This window comes from Culex pipiens, chromosome 3 (genome assembly GCF_016801865.2).
Source record: "Culex pipiens pallens isolate TS chromosome 3, TS_CPP_V2, whole genome shotgun sequence".
Lineage (NCBI taxonomy): Eukaryota > Metazoa > Arthropoda > Insecta > Diptera > Culicidae > Culex > Culex pipiens.
Window position 1 is genome coordinate 30,667,661 of NC_068939.1, and position 26,297 is coordinate 30,693,957.

At 39.7% G+C, this 26,297-nt stretch overlaps 3 protein-coding genes across 3 annotated transcripts in view; all 3 read left to right on the forward strand.

Moving 5' to 3' along the window:
- Positions 1 to 7,470, forward strand: part of LOC120428820 (uncharacterized) — a 17,241-nt gene extending 9,771 nt beyond the window's left edge. Inside the window, exons 3-4 of the mRNA XM_052710757.1 lie at positions 6,619 to 7,260; positions 7,313 to 7,470. Coding sequence (XP_052566717.1) covers positions 6,619 to 7,260; positions 7,313 to 7,363 — 693 coding nt within the window. The 3' untranslated portion in view covers positions 7,364 to 7,470. The remainder of the gene's footprint in view (positions 1 to 6,618; positions 7,261 to 7,312) is intronic.
- Positions 7,471 to 7,714: 244 nt separating this feature from the next.
- Positions 7,715 to 23,417, forward strand: LOC120425974 (integrator complex subunit 14). The gene is made up of 3 exons (XM_039590628.2): positions 7,715 to 8,013; positions 21,758 to 22,390; positions 22,450 to 23,417. The coding sequence occupies exons 1-3, from the start codon at positions 7,834 to 7,836 to the stop codon at positions 23,335 to 23,337; spliced, it is 1,701 nt and encodes a 566-aa protein (XP_039446562.1). The 5' UTR covers positions 7,715 to 7,833; the 3' UTR covers positions 23,338 to 23,417.
- LOC120425973 (dnaJ homolog subfamily C member 2) lies at positions 13,295 to 16,214 on the forward strand. Its single transcript, XM_039590627.2, has 2 exons — positions 13,295 to 14,073; positions 14,135 to 16,214. The coding sequence occupies exons 1-2, from the start codon at positions 13,718 to 13,720 to the stop codon at positions 15,867 to 15,869; spliced, it is 2,091 nt and encodes a 696-aa protein (XP_039446561.1). The 5' UTR covers positions 13,295 to 13,717; the 3' UTR covers positions 15,870 to 16,214.
- Positions 23,418 to 26,297: the final 2,880 nt, after the last annotated feature.

The window sequence follows — 26,297 nt, forward strand, 5'->3', positions numbered from 1 at the left end:
CGAATTAGCGTATCCACATTCGCTAATTGAAACGACTGACAGTTGTCAACGAGGAAAAATGAGGTTGAATGTAAATATTAAATTGATAATGCTAGATTTTTTTCAAAAAAGGTCCTATTACATATAAAATACAATAGCTTAAAGGACCTTAAAGGTCGCCTTGAGTCAGGGGTATTAAAAAACACTCATAAAGCAAAAACCGATAATACCGATAAAGCAAAAACCAATTTGGTTTATTGGACCTTTTTCAAAAAAGCTCGAGAATTTTAATTGATTGCACTGAAAGCCCGACCATGGCAATTTTAAGAACATTTGCTAAAAATGCTGCTTATTAAAATAACTGTGGCTTTTTGGTGAAAGTAAACCCAAAAATGGTAGAATGTACCATGCTTCCACAAAATTGCATGGTAGCAATTACGAATTCATTATCATTCTTTCTATATTGGAGGGTTGAAATTACCATACCGCTCTCGACATAGTAAAACTGACTGCGATAATCAGTTAATTCAAGCACGGAATGTTTTTAGCAAAAATACGTCGGTGCGTATTCTCAATTTAACCCTACAATATGGTAGCATCTACCATGGTTGGGTTTTCAGTGTGTATATTTGTGACGAGAGCCTGTTTCGTTTTTTTTAGTTCAAACACGTTTGAATTAGAGAACATTCGACGTGGCAAAATTCTGAATTAACAAATTTGCACTGTACTTGAAAATATAAATTCTTGTTTATTTGTAAAGAAGTTTCTTAGCTATTGAAATAATCAGGGATGGACGCGGATGAACACATATCTTAAAAAAAAAATAAAGATAGGAAATTTTCCTTAAATTTCACCCAGAAATATAACTCTAACTATAACTCAAACAGTGCACTAGGCCATAATTTTACTGATTTTTTTTGAAAATAAATATGTTTTTATTGAACTTTCTTATAATAATAAAATTTCTTTTACATACTAAGCGGTATGGCTTAATGCTCTTCATCTTTGTTGTATTTTTCGTTTTATTATTAACAGGAGTCCACGCTTTGAGAGGGCTCATGAGTAGCAATCCTTACTACCAACTACCCTCGATAAAGCAAATGGCCTATCAAACACTGCTCAGCGATGTTCACCAAGAAGAGAGCGACAATAACGACGGTAGCAAGAAGGTTAAGAGAGCGAAAAGAAGAACTAGATTAGAGGCGTGGTTGTGCGATCAAATCTACAGCTGAACACTACTTTGGTGTCTTGGGACAACTAGAATCCCAAGGATCACGGTGGCTTAAGGGTAGAGTACCCCGCTAGAGACGTGGGTGGTACGGGTTCGAATCCCGTCTGTGATCTAGTGATTTTTTTTCGCTTCTTAACCACTTGATACTACCAGTTGTCGTTTTTCTTCGAATATCGTCTTCCAAGTAAAAAGAGTCATGGCCTAACTCAGGGTCAATAATAAAAAAGTTTATTATTAACTGATCACATTTGAGCATGAGCATGGTTGACTGCCAATGAGCTGCTACTCCATTATTGACAGATCAGCTGAAGTTAAACAATGAATCAAAAATGATCAGTGGGAGCCAACCATCCGTTCACTGTTTAACCTCTGAAGATCCTTACTTTATAAGTCAATAATAGCGCCCTCCCAAGATGCCTGCAGTTCAACGAAAGGGAGGAATGTTAGTCCGATAGTTGAAGTTGCAGATTCATCAAGCACATAGTTTTTCGCTATATACTTGTTGATACCGCTTGAGACCGTTGAATCCACAGCATCTCCTTCAAGCATCACGTGATTAATATTTTTTTGGGTTAGTAGGATAAGGTATTGGCTTTTCGATGCCTCCCGAGCTACGGCGCTATGGGGGAGGACTTTCATAACAGACCCGTCGGCGAGCCTTCCGAGCAACGGTGCTATGGTAAGGTCTTTCTGGTTAGCACACACAATCACTCACACACAGTTATTTTGCTCCACTATTAATTCGACGATCCAAATTGTCAGTGCGCCTTTCGATCATTATATAGAAATGGCTTTTTCACCGCAAATGAATAAAACCTCGAAAAATTTAAACACAATCCACCCGACGCCGTGCCTTCCGATCAACGATGATATAGGAAGGGCTTTGAAATTCACAAAACAATAAATTAAGACACACACAATTTATGACCAAAAACACACAAAAAAAAAATCACTTTTCACTCCGAATATTTTTTACAACACCTTTACGAATTACGCACTCACCCCATACAAATAGCGACACAAAAGCACACAAAAAAATAAACCTGAATAATCACGACTTCGCGTCCCCACTTCCAGCGCACCAATGATGCTATTATTCAATTACAACAATCACTCACTTCATACGAACAGCGACACAAAAGCACACAAAATCTTTTATTATTAACTGATCACATTTGTATATTTACTTAAGATTGTTTTACATTTTTGCATTGAATCGAATACATTTGGGTAAAAAAAAATCACTTTTAAAACTAATCCTAACTTAAAACTAAAATAAAAATTCTTTGAATTATTCAAAATCATTAGAACGAGTAAACTACGAACTGTTTTTAAAGATAAATGCTCCAAGCGTTCTTACTTGTTCCTGGCGAGTTCGGCAACCACGCAGTGATGATGTCATCTCGATGAAAAAGTTTAGATGTTCTAGTGGTGCAAACAGGTCACTACTGCCTTCAACGCGTTGATGCTGGTTGGTTTACCCCCGGTTGCTGACTGAAACCAGGAGGTGTTGTATTCTCTGCAACGTTTGCCACTGATTCAACGGCAATGGTTGCAGATTTGGAACCACTCGAACAAATCCTGCTCCTGGTGGCGCCAAAGCAAGAAAATTCTCGTCAGTGAATGCTGGTAGTGTTTTGCGACGATTTTATTGGTGCCTCGTCGTCGCTTGCAGCCGAATTTTCACAAACTCAGCTCGTTTTGGGCAGCTTCGATTGTTGGTCGAATGGTCGCCACCACAATTGAAGCATGGCTTCGATGTTCTCGTTGATTGTGTTGCAAGCTGGAGCTCACGACTCTTGATGAAACAGTTTCTTCCACCATGTCCAAACTGCAAGCAGTTCGATCATTGCGTCACGTTACGGTGCATTGGACGATAACGTCCCCTAGTCACGATAATGTTGAAAATTGCCCGAACTGCTTTCAGCTCAGACGGCGTTGTCGATCCTTTCTCGAGATGAACCAGGTACAGTTGATCACGATACTTGATGTCCTTGTTGTGTCTCGTCATCTTGAAGACTTCGATCACGTTCAACTTAGGAATTTTTAGCTCCTCTTTCAGCACACTCACATCCATGGCGTACAGGCCTCGGAGGACCTGTTTCATGGGGCGTTTACCTGGATCGTCATGGCTGTTGTATTCAATCTTTGTGTTGTTCAAGAAATCCCGAACGTAGTTGTAATTCTTGCTGCCAGGTAGAAGAATTTTGAGTCCTTCAGCACACAAGTGAATGGAAGCTCGTAAAACACCAGATTTGATAAATCCAGTCAGCCACTTTCGCACCGAATCCGATGACGATGTTTTCACAAAAATGGGTGCCAACTTTTCCCGTCGTTCAAATTCTTCATTCTCGCTCACGTCCACAGGGAGGGTAGCAAACTGGTTTCCAGACGAATTTTGAGCGTCCTTGCTCAAACTGCCTGGCTTTGCAGGTAGCGCTTCGGCATTCTTTAGCTTCTTCAAATCTGCCGATCCTGCTGGTGAGGACCGCCTCTTTTTCTTGCCGTGAGGCATTTTTGCACTTTTTAAGCACTTTTCAGGAGCTAATATCCAGGAGTACCTCACTGATTGGTGGTCCACAAAGGAATCCGTTAAAATGTTGTTTGAATTGTCGCCAGCTTCCTTAAATTTTCTTTATCAAGGTGTTTTTGAACGCCTTTTTCCATCAGGAATTGGATGCCGGTTGAGATAAGAGTGTTCTTGTAGAAACGCTGCTTCAGTCCGTCTTCACGGTCCTCACTTACTTTTTTCACATTCTCCAGTTACTGCAAATAACAAACTATAAGGCATATGGAATCTCAAACACGGATAAACTTACGGCGATCATCTTTTGCTTTGATGAGCTGCAAATGAATTAAAAAACAACGCAAATTCTTATGTTGACATTGGATTTTAATTTTTTCAAATGTCAACTTCAAAAACAACTTTTTTTTAAGTTTGCTGCGATGCAGGAAAGCCAAAACACTCAAATTTCATAACGTCTCATATTCGTAACGCCTCATCAAAGCCGTTACGGTTGTACCTTTGGTCGGTACCATGAATTTATTGAAAATTTGTTCCGAGTCCGCGCTCTATTTTCAATACCCTAAATCATCTATGGTCTCCTTGGAGAATTTGTGTGTGTGAAAATGTGTCAAAAAAACCGCAAAGATATTTTTTCAAAGTTCATTTAAAAATCCATTTTAAACCCTTTGTGATCTTATAATGTGTTATTGCGCTTAGAATAATATGCTTTATCGTTGTGAACGGGACCATCCATAAACCATGAAATATAAGAACCCCCTCACAACAATTTCCATGCAAAACATTTTTTTTGTATGGAGCGCGGACAATCGCTGAACCCCCTCCCCCCCTCCCCTGTAGATTAGGAACTGTATTGTTGTTTGAACATTCGTGATTAAAGGGTTACATACATGTAAATTATCAAAAATATCCGAGATTGGTGTGAGCACACATTTAAACTTTTTTTTAAATCTTTTTGCATGACATTAAAATAAACATTTTCGTCTTTTAACAAAATAAATATGAAGAAATTTGGATGTACCATTCTGCCGTTCTACGCATAATTGTACCATGTCATTTTTGGACGATTTTGACTTTTTGATATTTTTAAGTTTAGTTTGTCGTATACTTTTAGAAAAACACATAAAATCTAGTACTTTGTTCGGAAACTCATCAAAATCAACACCAAGTCTGTTTGTCCCATCGTTACACTTCTACGCATAATTGTCCCACGAAGTATTTTCTCTCATAGAATCATTAGTTTAACGAAGCATTATGACTTGTTTACCTATTGTATAGCAAGAGGATCATAAATAAGAGTGATAAACTACTAACTGGGGCGATTAGGGACACATAGGACGGATAGGAACCCACGGGACAATTATGCGTAGAAACACAGAAATCGGTCGAAAAATTTCAACAGCGTTTTTCTCAGTTGCACTTTTTTGAACATGGGACAATTATGCGTAGAACGGCAGCATTGCCGAGATAAAGCTATTTTAAGTTAGCAGTTTCAAAATACGGGTGCCACGATATCTCAACACTGCTTTGACCAAATTGGCCCAAAATGTTGGTGAAGACTCGTTAAACCGGTCCTGTGTGCATGACGAAGGCCGATCTTAATTTTTTTTCCATATATTTTTTTGTTTTTCATATAAAAAATCGTCAGATTTCGATTTTTGTATAAAAAAAGAAAATTTCAAAAACGGGCTTCTTCATGCACAGGGGATATGTCTTCACCCGAAATTTCAGCTATTTTGGTCCATCCAATCTCGAAATATCTTGGCACCCTAAATCAATTCGGTATTTAGAAGAAAAAAAAACGTTCACAAAGTTTGACAGTTTGCTTTGCGCATGGCAAAATTGTGGACTTAAATCGTCTCTTACTCAGTTCATTCACGCAATATCTTCATGAAACTTTCTGAAGTAATTGAAAATAATCTTTAAATAATAATTTTAATGAATTTTCTGTAATATGATTTTTTTGTGATTTTCTACATGTATGTAACCCCTTAAAGCCCAATCCATTTCAACGAATCTTCTTCGCGGTTAACTTTACGCAGTTGGCCTGGCCGTTTAGAAAAGAAGGATGTTGGAAGTAATCACTCCGACATTCTCCAGGATTCTTCCGAAAGATTGGCTGCTCTAGGGTTAGATTAGATTAGATAAGAAAAATATATTTATCAAAACTGGAGTTTTTTTTTAAAGTTCCAATAAACCATATTTCCAGTTTTTGCTTTTTGGGTGTTTTTGAAACCGCCTTGGGTCAAGGGTATTAAAAAACACCCAAAAAGCAAAAAATTAAAATTTGGTTTATTGGACCTTTTCAAAAACAAATACCAGAAAATAAGTTTTCAAATCATTTTCTTTAATGATTAGATCTTTTTCTGTAATAAATTTAATTATTTCTGTTAAGGAAGGAAAAAAAATAATGAACTTTTCAAAATGAACACAAACAAAACAGGTTTCCTCACTTTATCTAGGTGAGCTTCATACCCGTTCTCTCACGTCTCACTAACCACTTTCTCCCAATTTTCCCGCGACGGGCGACCCAAGCAAGCCGGCCATCATCGTTTACTTGTGTCAATCAAAAGTCAGACAAGTGCGAGCTGCTTGTTGCTTTTTCTTCTTTCGCGCTTTTCCCCGACTCTCGCGTCGCTTATCAAAGAAGCAAAAAAAAAACGCGGTGCTTTCTTATCAGCTGCTTCCAGCAATCGTCGTCGTTTCCGAGCACACCTTTATTAGATTTTCCCCGTTCCAGCGGCGGCAGTGTCGTCGTCGTTTTTGTTTGCGTGGCTAAATTAGAAGAGAGAGAGGAGGAAGAACAGAACGTCGCGCGATGAAGTCGATTCCGGTGCGGTCCCTTCTAATGCTGGCCGCGGTCACGTTCGTTTGTCTTCCACAGAGTTCGGCTTCGACGCAGCTCGACGAGGGATCGTGCCATTCGTTTGCCGGTGGCCATGTCTACCCGCAGGAGGACGTCCGCTCGGCGGATCACAAGCTGCAGTGGACGAAGGCGGTCATTTCGCGGCCTGCGCCACAGTTTGAGGCGACGGCCGTCGTAGAGGGGGCGTTTAAGAAGATCAAGCTGTCGGACTATCGTGGAAAGTATCTGGTGTTCTTCTTTTACCCGCTGGACTTTACGTTTGTGTGCCCCACGGAGATTCTGGCCTTTTCGGACCGAGTTAGCGAGTTTAAGAAGCTGAACGCGGAGGTCATAGCGGCCAGCATCGATTCGCACTTTACGCATCTGGCCTGGATCAACACGCCGCGGAAGGAGGGCGGTCTCGGCAAGATCAACATTCCACTGGTCAGCGACATCACGCACAGCATCGCCAAGGATTACGGCGTGTATCTGGACGATTTGGGCCACACCCTGCGGGGACTGTTCATCATCGACGATCGTGGCATTCTGCGGCAGATTACGATGAACGATTTGCCCGTGGGCCGATCGGTGGACGAAACGCTGCGGCTGGTGCAGGCCTTCCAGTACACGGACAAGCACGGCGAGGTGTGCCCCGCCGGGTGGAAGCCCGGACAGGATACGGTAAGATTTGGGTCACTTTAGTTGAATAGAAATTAATAAAATTCCGTTCCAGATTGTGCCAAACCCGGAGGAGAAAATCAAGTACTTTGAGAAGAACCATTAATTTCACTGTAGAACTGAGAGGATTGCTCGCGCGATCGTGTCCACGTGCTATTCCATTGTTTTGTGATGGGGTAATAAAATTCAACTTCTGAGGTGAAACCTTTAAAAGAGTACTTTTTCGTTCCTGAGAAATCTCCCAAAAAATCATTCTGCGACGAGTTCTGCGACTAAAAGCATTTCAGTGTTTGAAAAAACCAATCTAAAATCTATCATTCCTGATCTATCAAAACTGTTCAAAGTGTCCCACCCCTCGTTCATTTCAAAAAAGTTCAACAAGTTTGACAGCTACAGTCGAGCCTTCCGAAATCGTTTCCCCTTTGTTTTGTTTTTCCTGTCAAACCGGTGCATCAGTTTTGTTTTGCTTGCCGAGTTCGTCGCACCGTCGCGAGTTTTGGTGGCCAAATTTTTCGGCGATTTTCAAGTGTTTTCCCAAAAGAATCTGCTAGCGAAAGTGACCCACAATCGCGCAAAATGCCCACCATTATCGCGGTGGATGTGTCGCTGTCGATGACGCGGCCAGTTCCGGTGGCCGGAGCGGCGACAGGAGGAACCGGAGACGAGGGCCTGACCTATCATCAGCTTGCCATCCAGGCCGTGAACGGGATTTTGGACTATTTGGCGAAGCATTCGCGGTTGGAGTTTGTGTCGCTGGTGAGTAGAAATTATAATTTTAAACGATTTAAAAAAGATTTTTTATTGTTTACTTATTTTGGTTTATGAAATTCGCAAACGTCAAAATTTGACAGCTCAGTTCAGTATCACCCGAAAGTGTTGCCAAATTATGTTAATGTGTAGAATCCATCTCATCGGGTTTTTTTGTCGGTGCAAGGGGGTGACACCTTCAAAATTTAAATCTGATTTAATCTGAACTAAACTTTGAAAAGTGTTTTATTTGAAAAGGTCCTATAAACATATGAAAGACAATAGCTTATAGGACCATTAAAAAAAACTCTAGAAATGGAGATTAAAAGCGTTCTGATCAAATTTCTGACAGCTGAAACTTTTTTTTACGAAATTCCAAAAGACGAATTCGGGTTCAAAATGGTTTTCAGGTGGCTATTGGTGTTATTTAAATTGATGACCAGCATGCTCCTCAAAAGAAAAGAAAGAATTGGGTCTTAAAATGAAGCTTAGATTGCTGATATTATTGTTTACAGCGATAAAGCTTATTTTTCTGAGTACAATGACCCTTTGTACGACCACAAAAAGTTTAAAATGGATTTTTAAATCAATTTTGAAAAATGAACCTCGCGGTCCTTCTTGACAGAAAAGCCAGAAAAGGTCTTGGTGGTCTCTATGTCAAGATTTCTACTCGAACCTAAACATTCGAGTAATAGAATGGCATCCAAACTTAATTATAGGATTGACAAATTGCTATTAATTTTAAAATTATATTTATTTCTACGTGAAGTGAAATAATGCTAATATTTTATTTGGAGAAAATATTCTGTGATTTTTTTCTACATTCTGATTTAATCGATAAAATCTCTAAACTATTCAGTAGATTTCCGGTCCGGGACCGTGGTGTAGGGGTAAGCGTGATTGCCTCTCACCCAGTCGGCCTGGGTTCGATCCCAGACGGTCCCGGTGGCATTTTTCGAGACGAGATTTGTCTGATCACGCCTTCCGTCGGACGGGAAGTAAATGTAGGCCCCGGACTAACCCAAAGGTTAGGTCGTTAGCTCAGTCCAGGTGTAGGTGTCGTCTCCCTGGGTCCTGCCTCGGTGGAGTCGCTGGTAGGCAGTTGGACTCCCAATCCAAAGGTTGTCAGTTCGAATCCCGGGGTGGATGGAAGCTAAGGTGTAAAAAGAGGTTTGCAATTGCCTCAACAATCAAGCCTTCGGACACCTAGTTTCGAGTAGGAATCTCGCAATCGAGAACGCCAAGGCAATGCTGTAGAGCGAATAATTTGATTTTGATTTTTGATTTTTAGATTTTTGGTTATATTTTGACAAATCATTAACTTTTGGGATTAACTTTTAAAAGCATTGAAATATTTTAAATTGCATTTCCAATTCTCAAAAACAAATTTAATACTATTTTTTTTTTAAATTCAATAAATTATATTTATGTCAAAAATAATGCCATCTTGAAACGGTTCTTTCAAAAGACCGGAGGTTAAAAAAAACCGCGGTTCTTTTTTTGTGAGCCACGGTTCGTTTGCTCTTTTTAGTGAACCGGCTCTTTGAGCGGCTCGCTCTTTTTTTGCCCACCTCTAATCCTTGAGTTTTTTTTTCAGTTCTAGAGTTTTTTTTGAAAAGGTCCAATAAACCAAATTTCCAGTTTTTGCTTTTTGGGTGTTTTTAAAACCACCTTGATTCAGGGATCCAAAAAGATCCAATTTAAAAAAAAACTCAGGACATGAGCTTGCAGCCCTAATTTAAAATATGTTCAATTAAAAACATATTAATTCAATAAATAGGACATAAAAATGCCTCTATCAATTAAAGTTGTGTGGATATTCAGATATTTTTTGAAAATGTCTGCCTTTTAAATAAACGAAAACAAAAAATGACAAATTTCTAACAGTTGTGTTAAGAAAGGCTTTGAATGAATTAGTTTTAAATATATTGAAAACGACAAAACCAAAAAATAAGCAATATACAATATTATCACAGTCTGTGATATTATTATAAAGCTTTGTATTGCATTTTTATTGCTACAAAACAATAATTAAACATTGTTAGGCCGCAGCGAATCGATGCCGTTCGTGCTCGTTCGTACTAAGCTTGCTGGGATTCCTATCTAGATAACAAGAGAGCATACAGGCAGCAAAAAAATGTTTTTCAAATATAATGTAATTGTAAGGGGAGGCTTAAATTAGGAAAAAATTAACGACATAATTTTATTTTTAAATTCAGGGCAATTTATGTAAAATCATTGTTAAAGCATTTTCCAACAATTATTTCTCCCGATCAATAAAATTATTGTTCACAACGATAAAGATTATTTTTCTGACCAAAATGATCTTTCGATCGACCACAAAGGGTTTACAATGGATTTTTAAATCAAAATTTTGTAAAATTAACTTCGCGGCCCATCTTGACAGTTGATCCATCGAAAAAATGTTGTCTTGTCAATTTATTTTTTTGCATAAAAATGCCTGATCTACATCGGGAAACTGCGCTGCGCCGCGATGACAGGAATGAAAAAGAATCGTTCTAAATACGCAGACCTTCCTGCGTGTATCTACAATGAGCCACGTTGGTTGCTGTGATTTCCCATTTGGAACTGTCAACGTAGGAATCCTGCAAAAATGTTCATTTATTTCAAAATTTAGAACTTGCAACTTGCGATCTGCGACTTAAGTACAGAATCGCAGCACCGCAGCATTGTCATTGTAGAGGATCAGATTGATTTGCATGTGTTTAAAACTAGCGCTTGCATCCAGACATGCATTTGAACGAACTGTACTTGCACTTCCCGTTCTTATAAGCACATCTAGGAGGCACAGAACATGGTGTTTTTACCACCTTACGAGAACGCGTGCCGAACTCTTAGCGGCTCTTTGAAGAATTGCACATGTTTGTTTTTTAATGTTCTACTATTTTTCACTTATATTTTGAGCTAGGCCAGTTCTTTTCATGAAATGTTGTAGCGCCGAAGCTCAATCTGAGATCTTCAAAAAATTTTTTAAATATTAAATTAAAACTCACCTTAGGGCATCTCCAGCGCTGGGGTGCAAATCAAATTTGCACCCGGCTCATGAATACCGAGATCAAATTTGCCACCTTGAAAAAACTCGGTCATCCCCACCGCTAGGGTAGCAAATTTGCCACCGAAACAAGCCCACCGCGGGAGGCAAAAATGGGTTTTTATCATTTTTTGCTCTCGTTTACCTTCAAAATCAGTAATTATGTGTTGATTCATGCCTAGAAATGCTAAAAGTTTATTAAACTTTTTAATCCCATTGAAAATTTTAAAGCATTTCATTTTTGGAAAATGTCGAAAGTTAAACCATTTGCTACCCGATTTGATTCCCTGTTAATTTGCTCTCGAGTTTGCCCCCGAGTCTCCCACCGCGCGTAGCAAAGCAGGTATCAAATTTGATCTCAAGTTCATCTGTAGAAGAAAAATATGTGTCGGTACCTGTCGGGTACTCATTTTCTGATACCCGACAAGTACCGGCAAGCCGGGGGCAAAGTTTCGAATGCGTGTTTCGGAGATTTTTGTATGTCTGCTCTATGTATGATATGAAAAAAAAATTCAAAAATTCAAAAATTCAAAAATTTAAAAATTCAAAAATTCAATAATTCAATAATTCAACAATTCGATAATTCAATAATTCATTAATTCAAAAATTCCAAAATTCAATAATTGAATAATTCAAAAACTTAAAAATTCAAAAATTATTTTTTTGAAATTTTTAAAAATTTTGAAATTTTTGAAATTATTGAAATTTTTGAAATTTTTGAAATTTTTTAATTTTTTAAATTTTTTAATTTTTTTAATTTTTTTAAATTTTTTAAATTTTTTAAATTTTTTTGATTTTTTAATTTTTTTAATTTTTTTAATTTTTTAAATTTTTTAAATTTTTTAAATTTTTTAAATCTTTTAAATTTTTTTTAATTTTTTAATTTCTTTAAAATTTTTTAAATTTTTTAATTTTTTTTAAATTTTTTAAATTTTCTAAATTTTTTAAATTTTTTTTTATTTTTTGAAATTTTTAAAACATTTTCAAATTTTTAAAATTTTTGAAATTTTTTTAAATTTTTTAAACTTTTTAAACTTTTTAAATTTTTTTATTTTTTTTTTAAATTTTTAAATTTTTTTAAATTTTTTAAATTTTTTAAACTTTTTAAACTTTTTAAATTTTTTTTTATTTTTTGAAATTTTTAAAACATTTTCAAATTTTTAAAATTTTTGAAATTTTTAAAATTTTTAAAATTTTTAAATTTTTTTAAATTTTTTAATTTTTTTAAATTTTTTAAATTTTAAAAAGAATTTAAATTTTTTAAATTTTTTAGATTTTATAAAAAAAAATTTCCGTGCATAATTCCATTTGAAGCGGTAGCAAACAGACTGAATACCGGGTAGCAAAGTGAAATCCCGAAGAACTGAGATCAAATTTGCTACCGCGACAGCTACCGCGATGGGGTTGACGTCGGGTGCAAATTAGCTTTGCTTCGATGTTTGCACCCAGCGCTGGAGATGCACTTAAACAACAATAAAATTTATACATTTGCTAGTAAAGGGCACGATTAGTTGTTTCTAACATCGAAATCCAACAGCACAGGTTTAAAAGGCCAAAGAATATGCAAAAAACGGGTTTCCGTAAAAATGGTCATCAAACATCCGAAGTTCTTAGCATAGCCCACTTGGCAGCTATTCCGGATAGTTTCTATTTGTTTCACACACTGATAACCGCTGAATATTTCACTGCACGGTTTACTTTAGCCTTATTTTCCTAATATTCCATTACACAAAGTTGAATCCAGAAAAAACCATTGACATTTGCACGTACAGTTAAAGTTCTGACACAGAGCCCGTGCGCGTACTTTGATTAAAAACACGGTTTTTTTTAAATCTTAGAAGAACAAGAGCAGCACCCGTGCCGTGCCGATGCACCTGCGATCCTGCGATCCTGCGAGTTTCCTATTGTAGACCAGCTGCGTACCACGCTAGAAAAATCTTTCCGTGATCCCTTTCTTGAGCGTTTTTTATTGAGTTTTGCGTTCCAGCCGAACACGCCGTACTGGGATTAGCAAACAGTGTCAAATTGTCGGTTGTCAAACCCCCGGTGTTGTACTGTGATGTCACCCGTACCTGGATTCTGCAAATTCCCTCTCACTCAAAACAGCTCATTTTGGCAACCGCGGTCGTTCTCGCTTTCGCGCGCGCGTTTCTGTCATTCTCGCAGCTGATTCTGTCACGGCGGCGAGGAAAATTTTTCACTTTTCGCGTTGGCAACACGCCAAAACGAGTGCGCTCGCGAGAGACGTCAAAAGTGACAAAAGTGGAGCTGAAAAAGGTTCTGTGTGCACAAATCGGTGGCGAGGAAGAAAATCCAAATTCCGCACGGATTGCGTAAAATTTCGGAGGTAGATTCGGACGGAACCGGTCCCCGGGTAGCTGCCCCACCGTCGACAGTACGGTACACACGTGGTCGGCGCGGATTTGGACGGATTGAGCCGCGGTTGAAGGTTGAGCAGATCTCACTCCCCCCCGATGTTGGCACGTGTTTGAGGTTAGGTTACTTTTGTGGCACTTTGACGAGTGTCCGCCGCGGCAGCTGCAGCAGCAGGAGGAGGACAAAGCGAGTGAAAAGCTAGAGCGTTTCTCGCGCGCGCACGCCTGTTACATAAAGAACGAGCGTTTTTTTGAGAAGGTGAGCGGTCTTGTTACTTCCGGAACGATGGCCACGGGGAAGCGATGCACGACGGTGGCGCTGCGCACCAGGTACGACATCCGTCGGGTGAAGCGCGGCGGTGACGTGTGGGAGTGCTTGCCGTACCTGGCGGACACGAAGCCAATCGAGCCCAAGTGTCCGCCCACCAAGACGGAGCTGGAGGCGGCCGGGCTGTTGCCGACGCCGGTGCCGAAGGATCCGCAGAAGGGCGGGAAGGCGGGCACGCCGGAGGATGAGCAGCCGGCGCCGGGCGTCGTGTTCGACAAGCTGTTCGAGCTGGACGTGGAGTACTTGAAGAGCCTGGACCCGAAGGACTGGAAGAACCAGGACCATTACGCGGTGCTCGGGTTGAAGAAGATGAGGTCAGTGTTGTTTGGGCGGGCGCCTTTTAGAGGGGTATTAATTTGAATTTTGTCTGCACAGGTTCGTGGCCACCGAGGATGACATTAAGCGGGCGTACCGTAAGATTGTCCTCAAGCATCACCCGGACAAGCGGAAAGGCAAGGGCGAGGACGTGAAGCAGGACGATGATTACTTCCACTGTATTACGATGGCCTACGAGACGCTGGGAACGCTCAAGAATCGGCGGGCGTTCGATTCGGTTGATCCCGAGTTTGACGATACGTTGCCGTCGCAGAACGAGGTCAAGAAGGACTTCTTCAAGTCGCTGTCGGATGTGTTCAAGCGGAACGCCCGTTGGAGTGACTCGCGGAAGAAGGCCCCGCTGCTGGGGAACGACAATACGGAGCGGGCCAAGGTCGAGGAGTTTTACGACTATTGGTACAATTTTAGCAGCTGGCGTGAGTTCAGCTATCTGGACGAGGAGGACAAGGACAAGGGCCAGGATCGGGACGAGCGTCGGTGGATCGAGAAGCAGAACAAAGCTATTAGGTTGCAACGAAAGAAGGAAGAGTCGGCTCGTATTCGCGCGCTGGTAGATTTGGCCTACAACAATGACCCCCGCGTGGTGCGCTTCAAGAAGGAGGACAAGGATCGCAAGCTTGCGGCCAAACGTGCAAAGCAGGACGCGTACCAGGCCCAGAAGGCCGAAGAGGATCGTATCGCCAAGGAAGCAGCTCTAGCCAAACAGAAGGCCGCCGAAGCGGAACAGAAGCGCATCGAAAACATCCAAATCGAAAAGGAACGCATGAAGCGAGCGCTCAAAAAGGAACGCAAATCCCTGCGGGACGCGGCCAAGGCCAAGGACTACTTCATCAACGACGAAAGCGAACGGCTCAAGCATCTGGAGGGAGTGGAAAAGCTCTGCGAATCGATGAAGGTTCTCGAATTGCAAGAATTCAACAAAGAACTTGCCGCAGGAGGTCGTACCGCCTTCCTGAAAGCCCTTGATTCTCTCGAGTCCAAACTGGACGATGAACGTAAGGCAAAGACGTCCCAAACCAGCCAGGCCACAATCCCGAACAACACCGGCCTAAAGGTGGTCAACCGCAAAGCCCTCTGGAACCACGACAACGTGCAGCTGCTCATCAAGGCCGTCAATCTGTTCCCCGCCGGAACCATCTCCCGCTGGGATGTCATTGCCAACTATCTCAACCAGCACGGCACCGGCCTCGGCGACATGAAGTTCTACGCCAAGGACATCCTGAACAAGGCCAAGGAACTGCAGAGCAGTGACTTCACCAAGAGTGATCTCAAAACTGCGGTCAACCAGCAGGCGTACGAGTCGTTCGAAAAGACCCGCAAGGACCTGAAGGTCGTCGACAAGCCCGAAATCAGCACCAAGGAAGACGAAGCCGCCCCCGCGGCCAAACCAACCGTAAACGGTGTTGCCCAGCCAGAACCCCCCAAACAAAACGGCACCGCCGCGACCGCCCACGAAGCCGCCGCCGAGGAAAAGGAGAACACACCAGCCGCAAAGGAACCGACGCCAGCGCCCACCCCAACCGGCGCCGCCAAGGAAGGCTCCGTCCCCCCCAAGAAGGACAAAAAGGACAAGGAGAACAAGGTGTGGAGCAAGGACGAGCAGGCGCTGCTCGAGCAGGCCATCAAGACGTACCCGATCTCCACGCCGGACCGCTGGGACCGGATAGCGGAGTGCATCCCGAACCGGACGAAGAAGGAGTGCCTGCGGCGCGTCAAGGAGCTCGTCGATCTGGTCAACGCCAAGAAGGACGCCCAGACGGGGACGGCCAAATGATGAGACCTTACAAACCTTACTTCTAACAAAAGTGGCCCCCTCCTCGGAGGTGCGGGGGAGGTCGCTGCAAACTTAGCTCTATTAATCATAAACTTGATTTATTGAAAAACGCTCCTTACCTTTAAAACAAAAACAACAACAAACAAACAAAACAAGCTCCCTCTTCCCATGCAAGCCACCAGAAACAAACAAACAAACACAGAACCCACACTCATTTTTGTCCCGATTCACACAAAAACACACAAAAAACACACACTATTTGCGCGACTGTTTTACGTTGGTACTGTAAATAATGTCTTTCAAAACTGAAAAATTATTAAAAATGCTAGAAACGTAAAAATACAACATTGTGCGTTTTTATTTATTTTACAATTATTGATGACCATCCCAAACAAGTAAGAATACAATATATGGAAATTTGAGTATTTGACATTGAAAATTGTAATACAGTGAAAATCTTAACGAAATTTCGCGTCTTTCAATAACTGTATGGCAAATTAGACCTGTGTATGTGCCTGTACTGCCGTTCTACGCATAATTGTCCTATGTCATATTTTGACGATTCTGACATTTTATCTTAGTTTAGTTTGATGTATACCTTAAAAAAAAAGCGTGAAATCTAAAAAATCGAAAAATCATTGAAAACAACGCCAAGTATGTTTGTTTAGCATTGTAACTTTGTTATACAGCAAGAGGATTACACTCAAACCCCATAATTTTTCATAATTTAATAATTTAATAATTTAATTATTTAAAAATTTAATAATTTAATAATTTGATAACTTAAGACCTTTCTTTAAAAAAATAAAAATTACCAAAAAAATCATTTGTAATATTTTCGTAATTTTTCAATTTAATAATTGTACTTTTTTACGTTTTTTGAGTCTGCAAGTTTTGACAATTTCATGTTATGAATCTGTTTTTTTTTAATTTCAAATTGTTGAATTCCAGATTTCTTATTTTTCAATTTTAAAATTACATTTCGCTTTTAGATTTTAGCAGATTTCTAAGTGCATTTCTTCATGTTGTGATAATTGGGAGTAGAATCAATTCTACCTGAATCAGAGTGGCAACAGAATTTTTAATTATTTCAATAAACCAAAAATTTAAATTTTTATTTAGAAAAAAACATAAAAATCTAAAAAGTTTCATAGCTTAATTTTTTTAAAATTCTGTAATTTTTCGAATTTTGTTATTTTGATTTTAATAAATTGGTATTTATTTGAATTGTTAAGCAGATTTTTAAAAAATAATGAGTTGTAATGTTATGTTAAATTAATATAACAAATCTCCATACATTAAAAAATCGCTCCTTGAAGATTATTTCAAAGTTTCGTATGAAAAAAAAATCAATAATTTTTAAGAAGAAAATTTTCTTCATTAACAACTTCTTAGAAATTGATGTTTTCGCACTCAACGAAAAAGATTGAATTTTCCTTTGTAATTTGAAAGAAATTCTATCGTTCTCAATTATTTTGTTTATCAAAATTGCTATCCGTGCGAAATCCGCGCCTGAGCAAAATAAGCCAGCAAATCCGCGCGATATGCGCCATCCGCGCGATCCGCGCCGTCCGTAACAACCCTGCACTACCAAACGTTTGTTTTGATAGTGTGCGTGAGCGCCGTGTAAAAAGTGACAGTTCGTAAAAAAAAAAATAAAAAAATAAGGCAAAAAAAAAAATAAAATAAAAATTTGAATTTACGAGCCATGTTGTCCAGTTGTTTTGCAATCATTAGTTTCCGAAATATCTAAGCTTTGACGAAAACTTTATTTTTCGCGAAAAAAAGTCGATAAACTTAGAAAATAAAAATTGCAACTGTCTCATTTACAACATAAAGTATCAAACAAAGCAAAATTTTGTATGCCTTTTCGTTTTATTAACATTTTTTGTAGAATACCATCTTTTAATAAAATGCCATATTAGTTGCAGGCCAAGGATTGATACCTAAGAGCATGCAATGGCACTGACCTTGCTGTGTGCTCTTCGGTTGACGTCCACGCAGTGTTGCAAATGAGTGATAAAAACTAACTTAATCCACCTATGTGGTTGGAGCCTTCCTCACTCATTACCAACAATGGCTGATTTGATGGGGTTGTACACAAATTTCATCTATTTTTTAGATTCGGATTAAGAAAGTACATAAATATCAATTAAATGGCCATATCTCGAAACAGGGTTGCCAGATCTTCAATGTTTTGGACTCGTTGGAAAGGTCTTTTGATAACCTATCCAACGATGGGTCGGATAGTGGATCCGGACATAGTTTACATACATTTAAGTGAGATCCGGCTTCCAAAAAGTGCATAAATATCACTTAAGTGGACATATCTCGAGACAGGGTTGCCAGATCTTCAATGATTTGGACTCGTTAGAAAGGTCTTTTGATAACCTATTCAACGATGGGTCGGATGGTGGATCCAGACATAGTTTACATACATTTAAGTGAGATCCGGCTTTCAAAAAGTACATAAATATCAATTAAATGGCCATATCTCGAAACAGGGTTGCCAGATCTTCATTGTTTTGGACTCGTTGGAAAGGTCTTTTGATAACCTATCCAACGATGGGTCGGATGATGGATCCGGACATAGTTTACATACATTTAAGTGAGATCCGGCCTCCAAAAAGTGCATAAATATCACTTAAGTGGACATATCTCGAGACAGGGTTGCCAGATCTTCAATGTTTTGGACTCGTTGGAAAGGTCTTTTGATAACCTATCCAACGATGGGTCGGATGGTGGATCTGGACATAGATTACATACATTTAAGTGAGATCCGGCTTCCAAAAAGTGCATAAATATCACTTAAGTGGACATATCTCGAGACAGGGTTGCCAGATCTTCAATGTTTTAGACTCGTTGGAAAGGTGTTTTGATAACCTAACCAACGATGGATCGGATGGTGGATCCGAACATAGTTTACATACATTTAAATGAGACCCGGCTACAAAAAGTACATAAATACCACTTAAGTGGACATTTCTCGAGACAGGGTTGCCAGATATTCAATGTTTTGGACTCGTTGGAAAGATTTTTTGATAACCTATCCAACGATGGGTCGGATGGTGGATCCGGACATAGTTTACATACATTTAAGTGAGATCCAGATATATGTAAAAACACATTTTTATACATAACTTTTGAACTACTTATCGAAACTTCAATCTTTATAAAACTCGATCTATGGGACCCTTAACCAAGTCGAATGCAACAGGTTCGGGTCAAATCGGTTCAGCCAGTGCCGAGAAACATGAGCTAGTTTGTTGGTCACATACATACATACACACACACATACACACACACATACACACACACATACACACACACATACACACAGACATTTGTTCAGTTTTCGATTCTGAGTCGATATGTATACATGAAGGTGGGTCTACGACGTTTTTATACAAAGTTCATTTTTAGAGCAGGATTATAGCCTTACCTCAGTGAGGAAGGCAAAAAGCTATCAATAGATTATCTCTGCACCAAAAATATCCGAGAGTATAGCGGCCGTCACTGTAGCTTGTGAGATCTCTTCTTGTGTCTCGTGATTCCCAGCGATGTCATTCTCTCTCTATCACTCTTCCCCTTTTCCTCGACTATGCGCTCTCACCGCTGAGTCTCTCAATCTCTCCGAAAACTGCAATGAGAGAACGTGAGATGGCGATTAGGAGCCGACCACGCATGACGTCCTGTTAAACTGCGTTTGTGAAATTGGTTTTGTGGCGGCTTTTGTGGTTAAACGCTGTTGCGGTAGCATGATCGTGGAAGCGGGAATGAGAGAGAAAAGGAAAATGTCAATCGCGAGTGGGTAAACACGAAAACGTGTTCGGCTATGTTCGGCGCTGAGAGTTTCAATGAAGAGAGAAGAGCAGTTGTATTTGAGGCATGAATATTCAGGCGAGATAATTGTAGTTGCTGAGAGCTGATACTTTGATATTTTAACAACCCTGCGTCCACGTAAGGAACATCCTGGAAGGAGCGTAACTAACTACATTCGTAGTTCTGTTAGATCATCCGAATTATCTTGATCAGAACAGTATAGCTCTGGTTCCTTGCGAGTGTCAATGTGGGAAAGGAAAGTAATTTGTGATTGTAGACGGTATTGTTTTGATTCGCAGTATGTTGAGTCAACTGCTGTGGATGTACCTGAAACATCGCACAACGGGGTTTCTCTTCTCTTCATTCTCAGCTACCACCTATCTCCTATTTTTATTTTGCTCTTCTGATTCCTAATTCTTCTCTGATTCTTCTATTCAATATCCAACATTTGATTTTAATTTTATTAACTTTTGATTCTCTTATCTCTCAAAGCTTTTCCACTCTTTTCTATCAATTGATACTGCTGTAACAAACTTTGTTTTGTTTTTTTTTCCTTAAAAATATACTTTTCCTTTTAAAATGTACTAGTAATATCAAGTCTATTTATCATTCGCCTAATCTTTTTTGATTTTATTGCGAATTTATTTATTTGAATAATTCTTTATCTGTCCTATAAATTATCATTACTATAATCTAAGCTTGTGTTGTATCTCTATTTATTAACTATTGTCTAATTTTACATCTAATACATCTAGCTTCTCATTTTTATTCTTCAAAATACGCTCATCATTCTCTTACTATTGATACTTGATTTTTATAAAATAAATTCTCTTTTACTGTCTATTGTTTTCAATCTTCACCCTTTTTTCAAACAAGTGAGGTTTGAGCCCTTACTCAATTTATGGAATGGTTAAAGGATTAACACAAATATTACTATTGTATTTTTGGTAAACTTTTATAACATGCTTAGGACCAAAAATTGTAACAAAACACCGCGACAGAAGAAATAGCAACAGATTAACACGACTCAACAATAGGGAAGATTTCAGGAGAAAACAATACACAGTAAATAACAATAAGTTTTTGAATTCAAACTAAAAATAAAACAGTTTTTGCTTTAATGAAAGTTGATAGGCACACTATAAATGGTTAGGCGCTTATACTTACATCAAACCCTACTTAATGTACCACCCCCGGCCGAGTTAAAATGCGTAACCGGAAAAGAAGGTGTGCATGCCTGGCACGAACACTCAAAGCGTGTTCTAGCGTGCTGCTCGTACTGACTCAGAGCAAGGGTGAGATGTAGGTGTAAGGGCAGTGCGTGTTCGTCGGGAACCTGGTGCATAAGATCGGTCAAGGCCCGTTCTTACACTGAAAATTGCGAATTGCGAATGTAAAAGTAAACCATTTAAAGATTTTTTATGAATGGTCCCTAAGCTGGAGTTAATTCCAATTAATTAAATAAATAAATGAATAAAACCTTGTTTCAATGAAAAATAATAATAATTGCTTACGTTTTACAGCTTAGGGCCAGTATGCTGTTCAAAAGAAAGGGGGTCAAGAAACAGTTTTACGAACGGCAGAACAAAAGAGAGGGAACGTTTTCTAGGGGCTTTTCTTCGCCCTTTCTGGCTTGAAATTTTTCTTGACCGGTTTCTTCCGAAGTGCATATGAGCGCGAGCGCATGCGATGAGCAGGAGCGAGCAAGAGCTCCCTGTCAAGTGCTCACGCTCATGAAGTATCCAGATCTTTAAGCGAAGATTGCGTAACGAATGGTGAACGTCCGAAATGTCAAAATCGCGCATTTATAACAACATTAGAAAAAAAGTGTGGCTGTCATGCCATGTGAAACTTTTTTTTGTAATGTTGGTACCACTGTGCGATTTTGACATTTCGGGCGTTCACCATTCGTAACGCCATCTTCGCTTAAAAATCTGGATAACTCCGGGCTCGCTCGCTGACAACCCTGACAAAAACATTTAAAAATATTTGTATCAGCCTAATAAAAAACTACTATAGCTGAACTTTAAAGATATTAACACTTTTTTTCATGTTTCCTCCCCTAGATTGTCTACTCGTCCCTGTACGAAGTGCTGGTAGATTTCACCCGCGACTACGAGTCCGTCCGGGCGGCGCTGCACAAAATTGACCACTACGACAAAACCAGCCTGGAGAACGTGCTGGTGGCGGTGAACAACATGTTCAAGACGCACTGGGGCGCCCAAAACTACTGCCAGATCATCTTCCTGACGGACTGCGGCGTCGGAATGGGTCCGAGCTCGCTCAAGAACACCGTCATCAACCTGCAGAACTTTAAGGCGCAAAGCTCGAGCAGTGGCGTGAAGGTTCCGCTGTCGGAGAACCAGTGGGTCGGGTTTTCCTACCCGAGCAAGCTGACCTTTGTGGGGTTGGGCAATCCGGCGGACACGGCGTTCAAGTTTGGCACGAAGCTGTACCAGCAGCTGTTGGACGTGAGTGGGCAGAACGGGCAGGTTTTTATTCCGAAGTTGAAGTCGTTGTCGATTGAGGACCCCATTGATGATGGGGATGAGTTGGGATGTCGGTACCTTACGCGGAAGAGCGTCCAGGAGTTGGTGGAGAACATGTGCGAGCAGAACTACAAGCAGTTTGAGGCGACGCTACGCTGTGGCGGTTACTTCCGGTTGGATGGTGGCATTACGATTTGGCCGGCGCCGTTGGTAGGAAATTGAATTGAGGATTAGGTTAAACATAGTGTTGCTAACGTCTCTACTTCCAGCCCTACACGTCGAAGGACATTTTCGGCGCCGAAACGACCAAACTAATCTCGCGCAAGCTGGAAATCTGCGGCTACATCAGCCTGTCGGACATCGGTTCCCCGATGTCGGTCAGTCGGCACCTGATTCTGCCGCGCCACGAACCGGACCGGTTGCGAATCTCGTCCAAGGACAACCCCAGCCCGGAGGAGAAACTCGAGCAGGACGTCAAGAGCTTCTACGCCAAACCGGATGGTGGTGGTGGCGGCGGCGGTGGGGACAACGACGAGGATGGGACATCCGCGGGGGACTCTACGCGCGAATCGGTTTGCGTGTTGCTGCACGGTGCCCTCAAGGTCGAGAACATGGCCGCCCTAGTTCTACTGACCGAGAATTGGTACGGCTTCATCTACTCGTACGCGGACAGCAAGAAAAAGTCCAACCTGATGTTGAATGTGCTCCCACCGGGAAACGACGTGGTTCCCTGGCTGGGTGACCTTCGCTTCCTAGGCAACCTGGATGACGCATTCCCCGGCGAAAATCCGAGCTTCCCCATCAAGGCGGAAAAGCGCAGCTACTCGCAGAACATCGTCGTGTGGATTCGCCAGGCCGGGCTCCAGTCGGACATTCAGAAGGTGCTGCGGCATGCGAAAAAGTTGCCCGAGAAGACGCAACACTTTTACAAGGAGTTGAACCGAATTCGGAGGGCGGCCCTCTCGCTGGGCTTTGTCGAACTGCTCGAAGGGTTGGCGCACATTTTTGAGCGGGAAGCGGCCACGCTGGGGTCCAGTTCGAGTCCGGATTGCGGCATCCAGCTGAAGCACGCGGCGAACGAGCTGAGGAAGCCGAGCAATCGGGATCTGAAGGCGGTCATTCAGGCGATGCCGACCAAGTATAATCAGGTGGCTTGATGATGATGAGTGGTGGTAATGCTACTTCAATTTTAGTACATTAAGCATAAACAGAATAAATAGTATTACGTTGAGTAAAACTGGTGTGGCTTTTAATTTATTTGAGAAATTCATAGCTTTCCAGCCGTTTCTGTATGTTTCGATCTCTTTTCAACTCAAAGAAATCTCAAAAGGCCTTGAAGGCAACAAAAACTATTTATCAATCCAACATTCCATTTTGCAAAATGTTTTAGCAATCTGTTGAATCATGCTTTTCCTGCAAAAACAAAAATTGTGGTTTTAATTGTTTTCATTCCTTTTTTCTTCAGGAATGAAAACAAATAGTTGAAATTATTAAAAATCGGACCAATATTTTTCGAGTTATCGTCAGTTGAAAATTACAGGCAAATTAGGTGACACTTGGATAAACTCATTTTAAACCTATTCGAATTCCTTGTGCGGCTGTATCTCAGAAACGAATTGCTCAATTTTTAAGTTCCAGAGTGAATAGTACAGGAAATTTTCAATATTTGAAAAAAAAATCATTAATTATTTTCTAAACTCAAAAAACCTTCAAAAAATTGATAACTTCAGAACGGTAAATTTATCAAAAAATTTAATGTACATTTCTGGAGTTTTTTTTTGAAAAGGTCCAATAAACCAAATTTCCAGTTTTTGCTTTTTGGGTGTTTTTAAAACCGCCTTGAGTCAGGGGTATTAAATAAACACCCAAAAAGCAAAAACTGAAAATTTGGTTTATTGGACATTTTAATAAAAACTCCAGATTTCAATTGCAAATACGATTAAGCCACAAAAAAATTTATTAGTTTTTTTTTGTTCCGAATATCGTCATTTTTCAATAACACGTTTTTTCAAATATCACATTTTTTAACCAGATTACACAGCATCACGAAATATAACTTAAAAGATGTAGGGGAAGGTGGGGCAAGACGACCATATGGGGCAAGAGGAAAAATCGCTCGTAAGGCCGTAATTTTTACAATTTTGATTTTTTCCAGTATGAGAAATTGTGGCTAGCAATGCAATTAGCTGATTCTACTACAACATAACCGCCAAAACGACGTAAACGCCACGGGGTATAAGATTGAATGAAGTTTTTTCAAAACCTTTGTTTTCTTATAATATTTGGAAAGTACAAAATAAGGCTTAGGGTTCGTTTTAAGGCTCATTTTATCAAAATGCTATTTTTCCTAGATCAGTAGTGCCCCTACCAATGACTTGCACGTATTATTAAGTATGATTTATGTTTTGGTTATTTTTGTAGAGAGCTTTTAAAAAATCTTGTTTAGGTGGGGCAAGTGTACCATATGGATTTTTAGCATGGAAAAAAATACAAATTGCTGCAGCAACATATTTTATTGTGAAAAAATACATAAAAGTTCTTAAAAACTGATAAAAAATTGTTTAAAAAATTGTCCATATACGATATAATAATATCATGAAAATTAACTATTTATCATCTATGTAATATTTTTTTTTTCGTAAAAACGGTCAAATTTTTAGTAAAATATTATTTTTTAATCTAAATTGAAACAAACTTTTCAAATACATCCTAATCTGATGCATCTAAGTGATAATATTTCAATTGTTAGTAATTTAGCATGTTTTTTCATGCATTGTTCCTCTTGCCCCAACGGGTTGTTCGTCTTTCCTCACTAGTAGAACGCACGGAAAAACAAAAAAAAAAACAATTTTTTACTTTAAAAACTGATTTTTTTTAAAAACTTGTTCTATCAAAGTCTCAGTCAAGACCTGGAATAAGATGATTCTAAAAAATCCGCCAAATTTTTTTACGTTTTTAATGGGTTACAACGAGCATTTCCTTAGCTTGTTACACTTGCCCCACTTTCCCCTACTTTATTTGTCCCCTAAAACAAATAAAAAAATCGAAAATTAAAAATTATATTTTGGTAATTCAAATTTGGTGATAAAAAGTTTAATAAAAAAATCGGATTTTTTTTCTTCCATGTACCTATTTTTTGAAAAGTCTTAATCATAATCTACAAATTTGCCCAATCGATCAGAAAATCCCTTCATGATACAGAAAATTTATAAATATTCTTACCCATTTTATATGACCAGGCCCCAAAATTGTATGGAGACTTGTATGGTACGTAAAACCATACTTTATACCATAATTACTAGGGTGGGTACGTTTTTCAAAAAGTTCTCAGATCAAGTTTTAGTATGGTTCCCCTTGTAGGGCATGCCCATAGGGACTTTCATGCCAAATATCAGCCCATTTGGTTGTAAACTGGCTGCGCGCATCAGGGTTAAAGTTTACATGGGAATTACTATGGGAAATTGGAACTTTTTGTTCAAACGCTCCTACAGGTCTGGGAAAATCACGCGCCAACTTCTGGTATGGTCAGGCCTATGGGGAATGGTCTGGAGAACACTTTTCCCGAAGAGAGCATATGGATTTGTTGTCCCTAGACCTGGCGCATCGGCAAACAATCCGATGTCTCTGGAATCAACGGTTTTCCCTCAAAAAGCATCAAATTTTCTTTAGCATGCTATGAAAACTTGATGAACACCGCGACGTCTGGGTCGTATTGGTATTAATTTAAAAAAGCTATTTTGCATCATCCGTTCGTCCATACAAATTTAAGGAATGGAAATAACATAAATGTTCAAAATATCTTGAAGAGCAATTTTCTGAGCGATTTGTCAGTCTGCGATTGACAGAGCAGCGTGTCAGACGTGCGTCCCTCCAACACCTAAAAAGTGCAAAAAATGCCAGCAGGATCGGCAGATTTGAAGAAGTTAAAGAATGCCGACGCGCTACTAGGATTAGTGAATTTTCACGATTTGTCCGCGAAATCGTGAAAATTCACTAATCCTAGATATATTCATAAATAAAAAAGAAATTCGTGAAATTGGAAGATTTCCGTGAAATTTATCAATTTTCTTAAATCAATTCTTTGAAATAACAAAAATAATAAAAAAAAAACATCAAA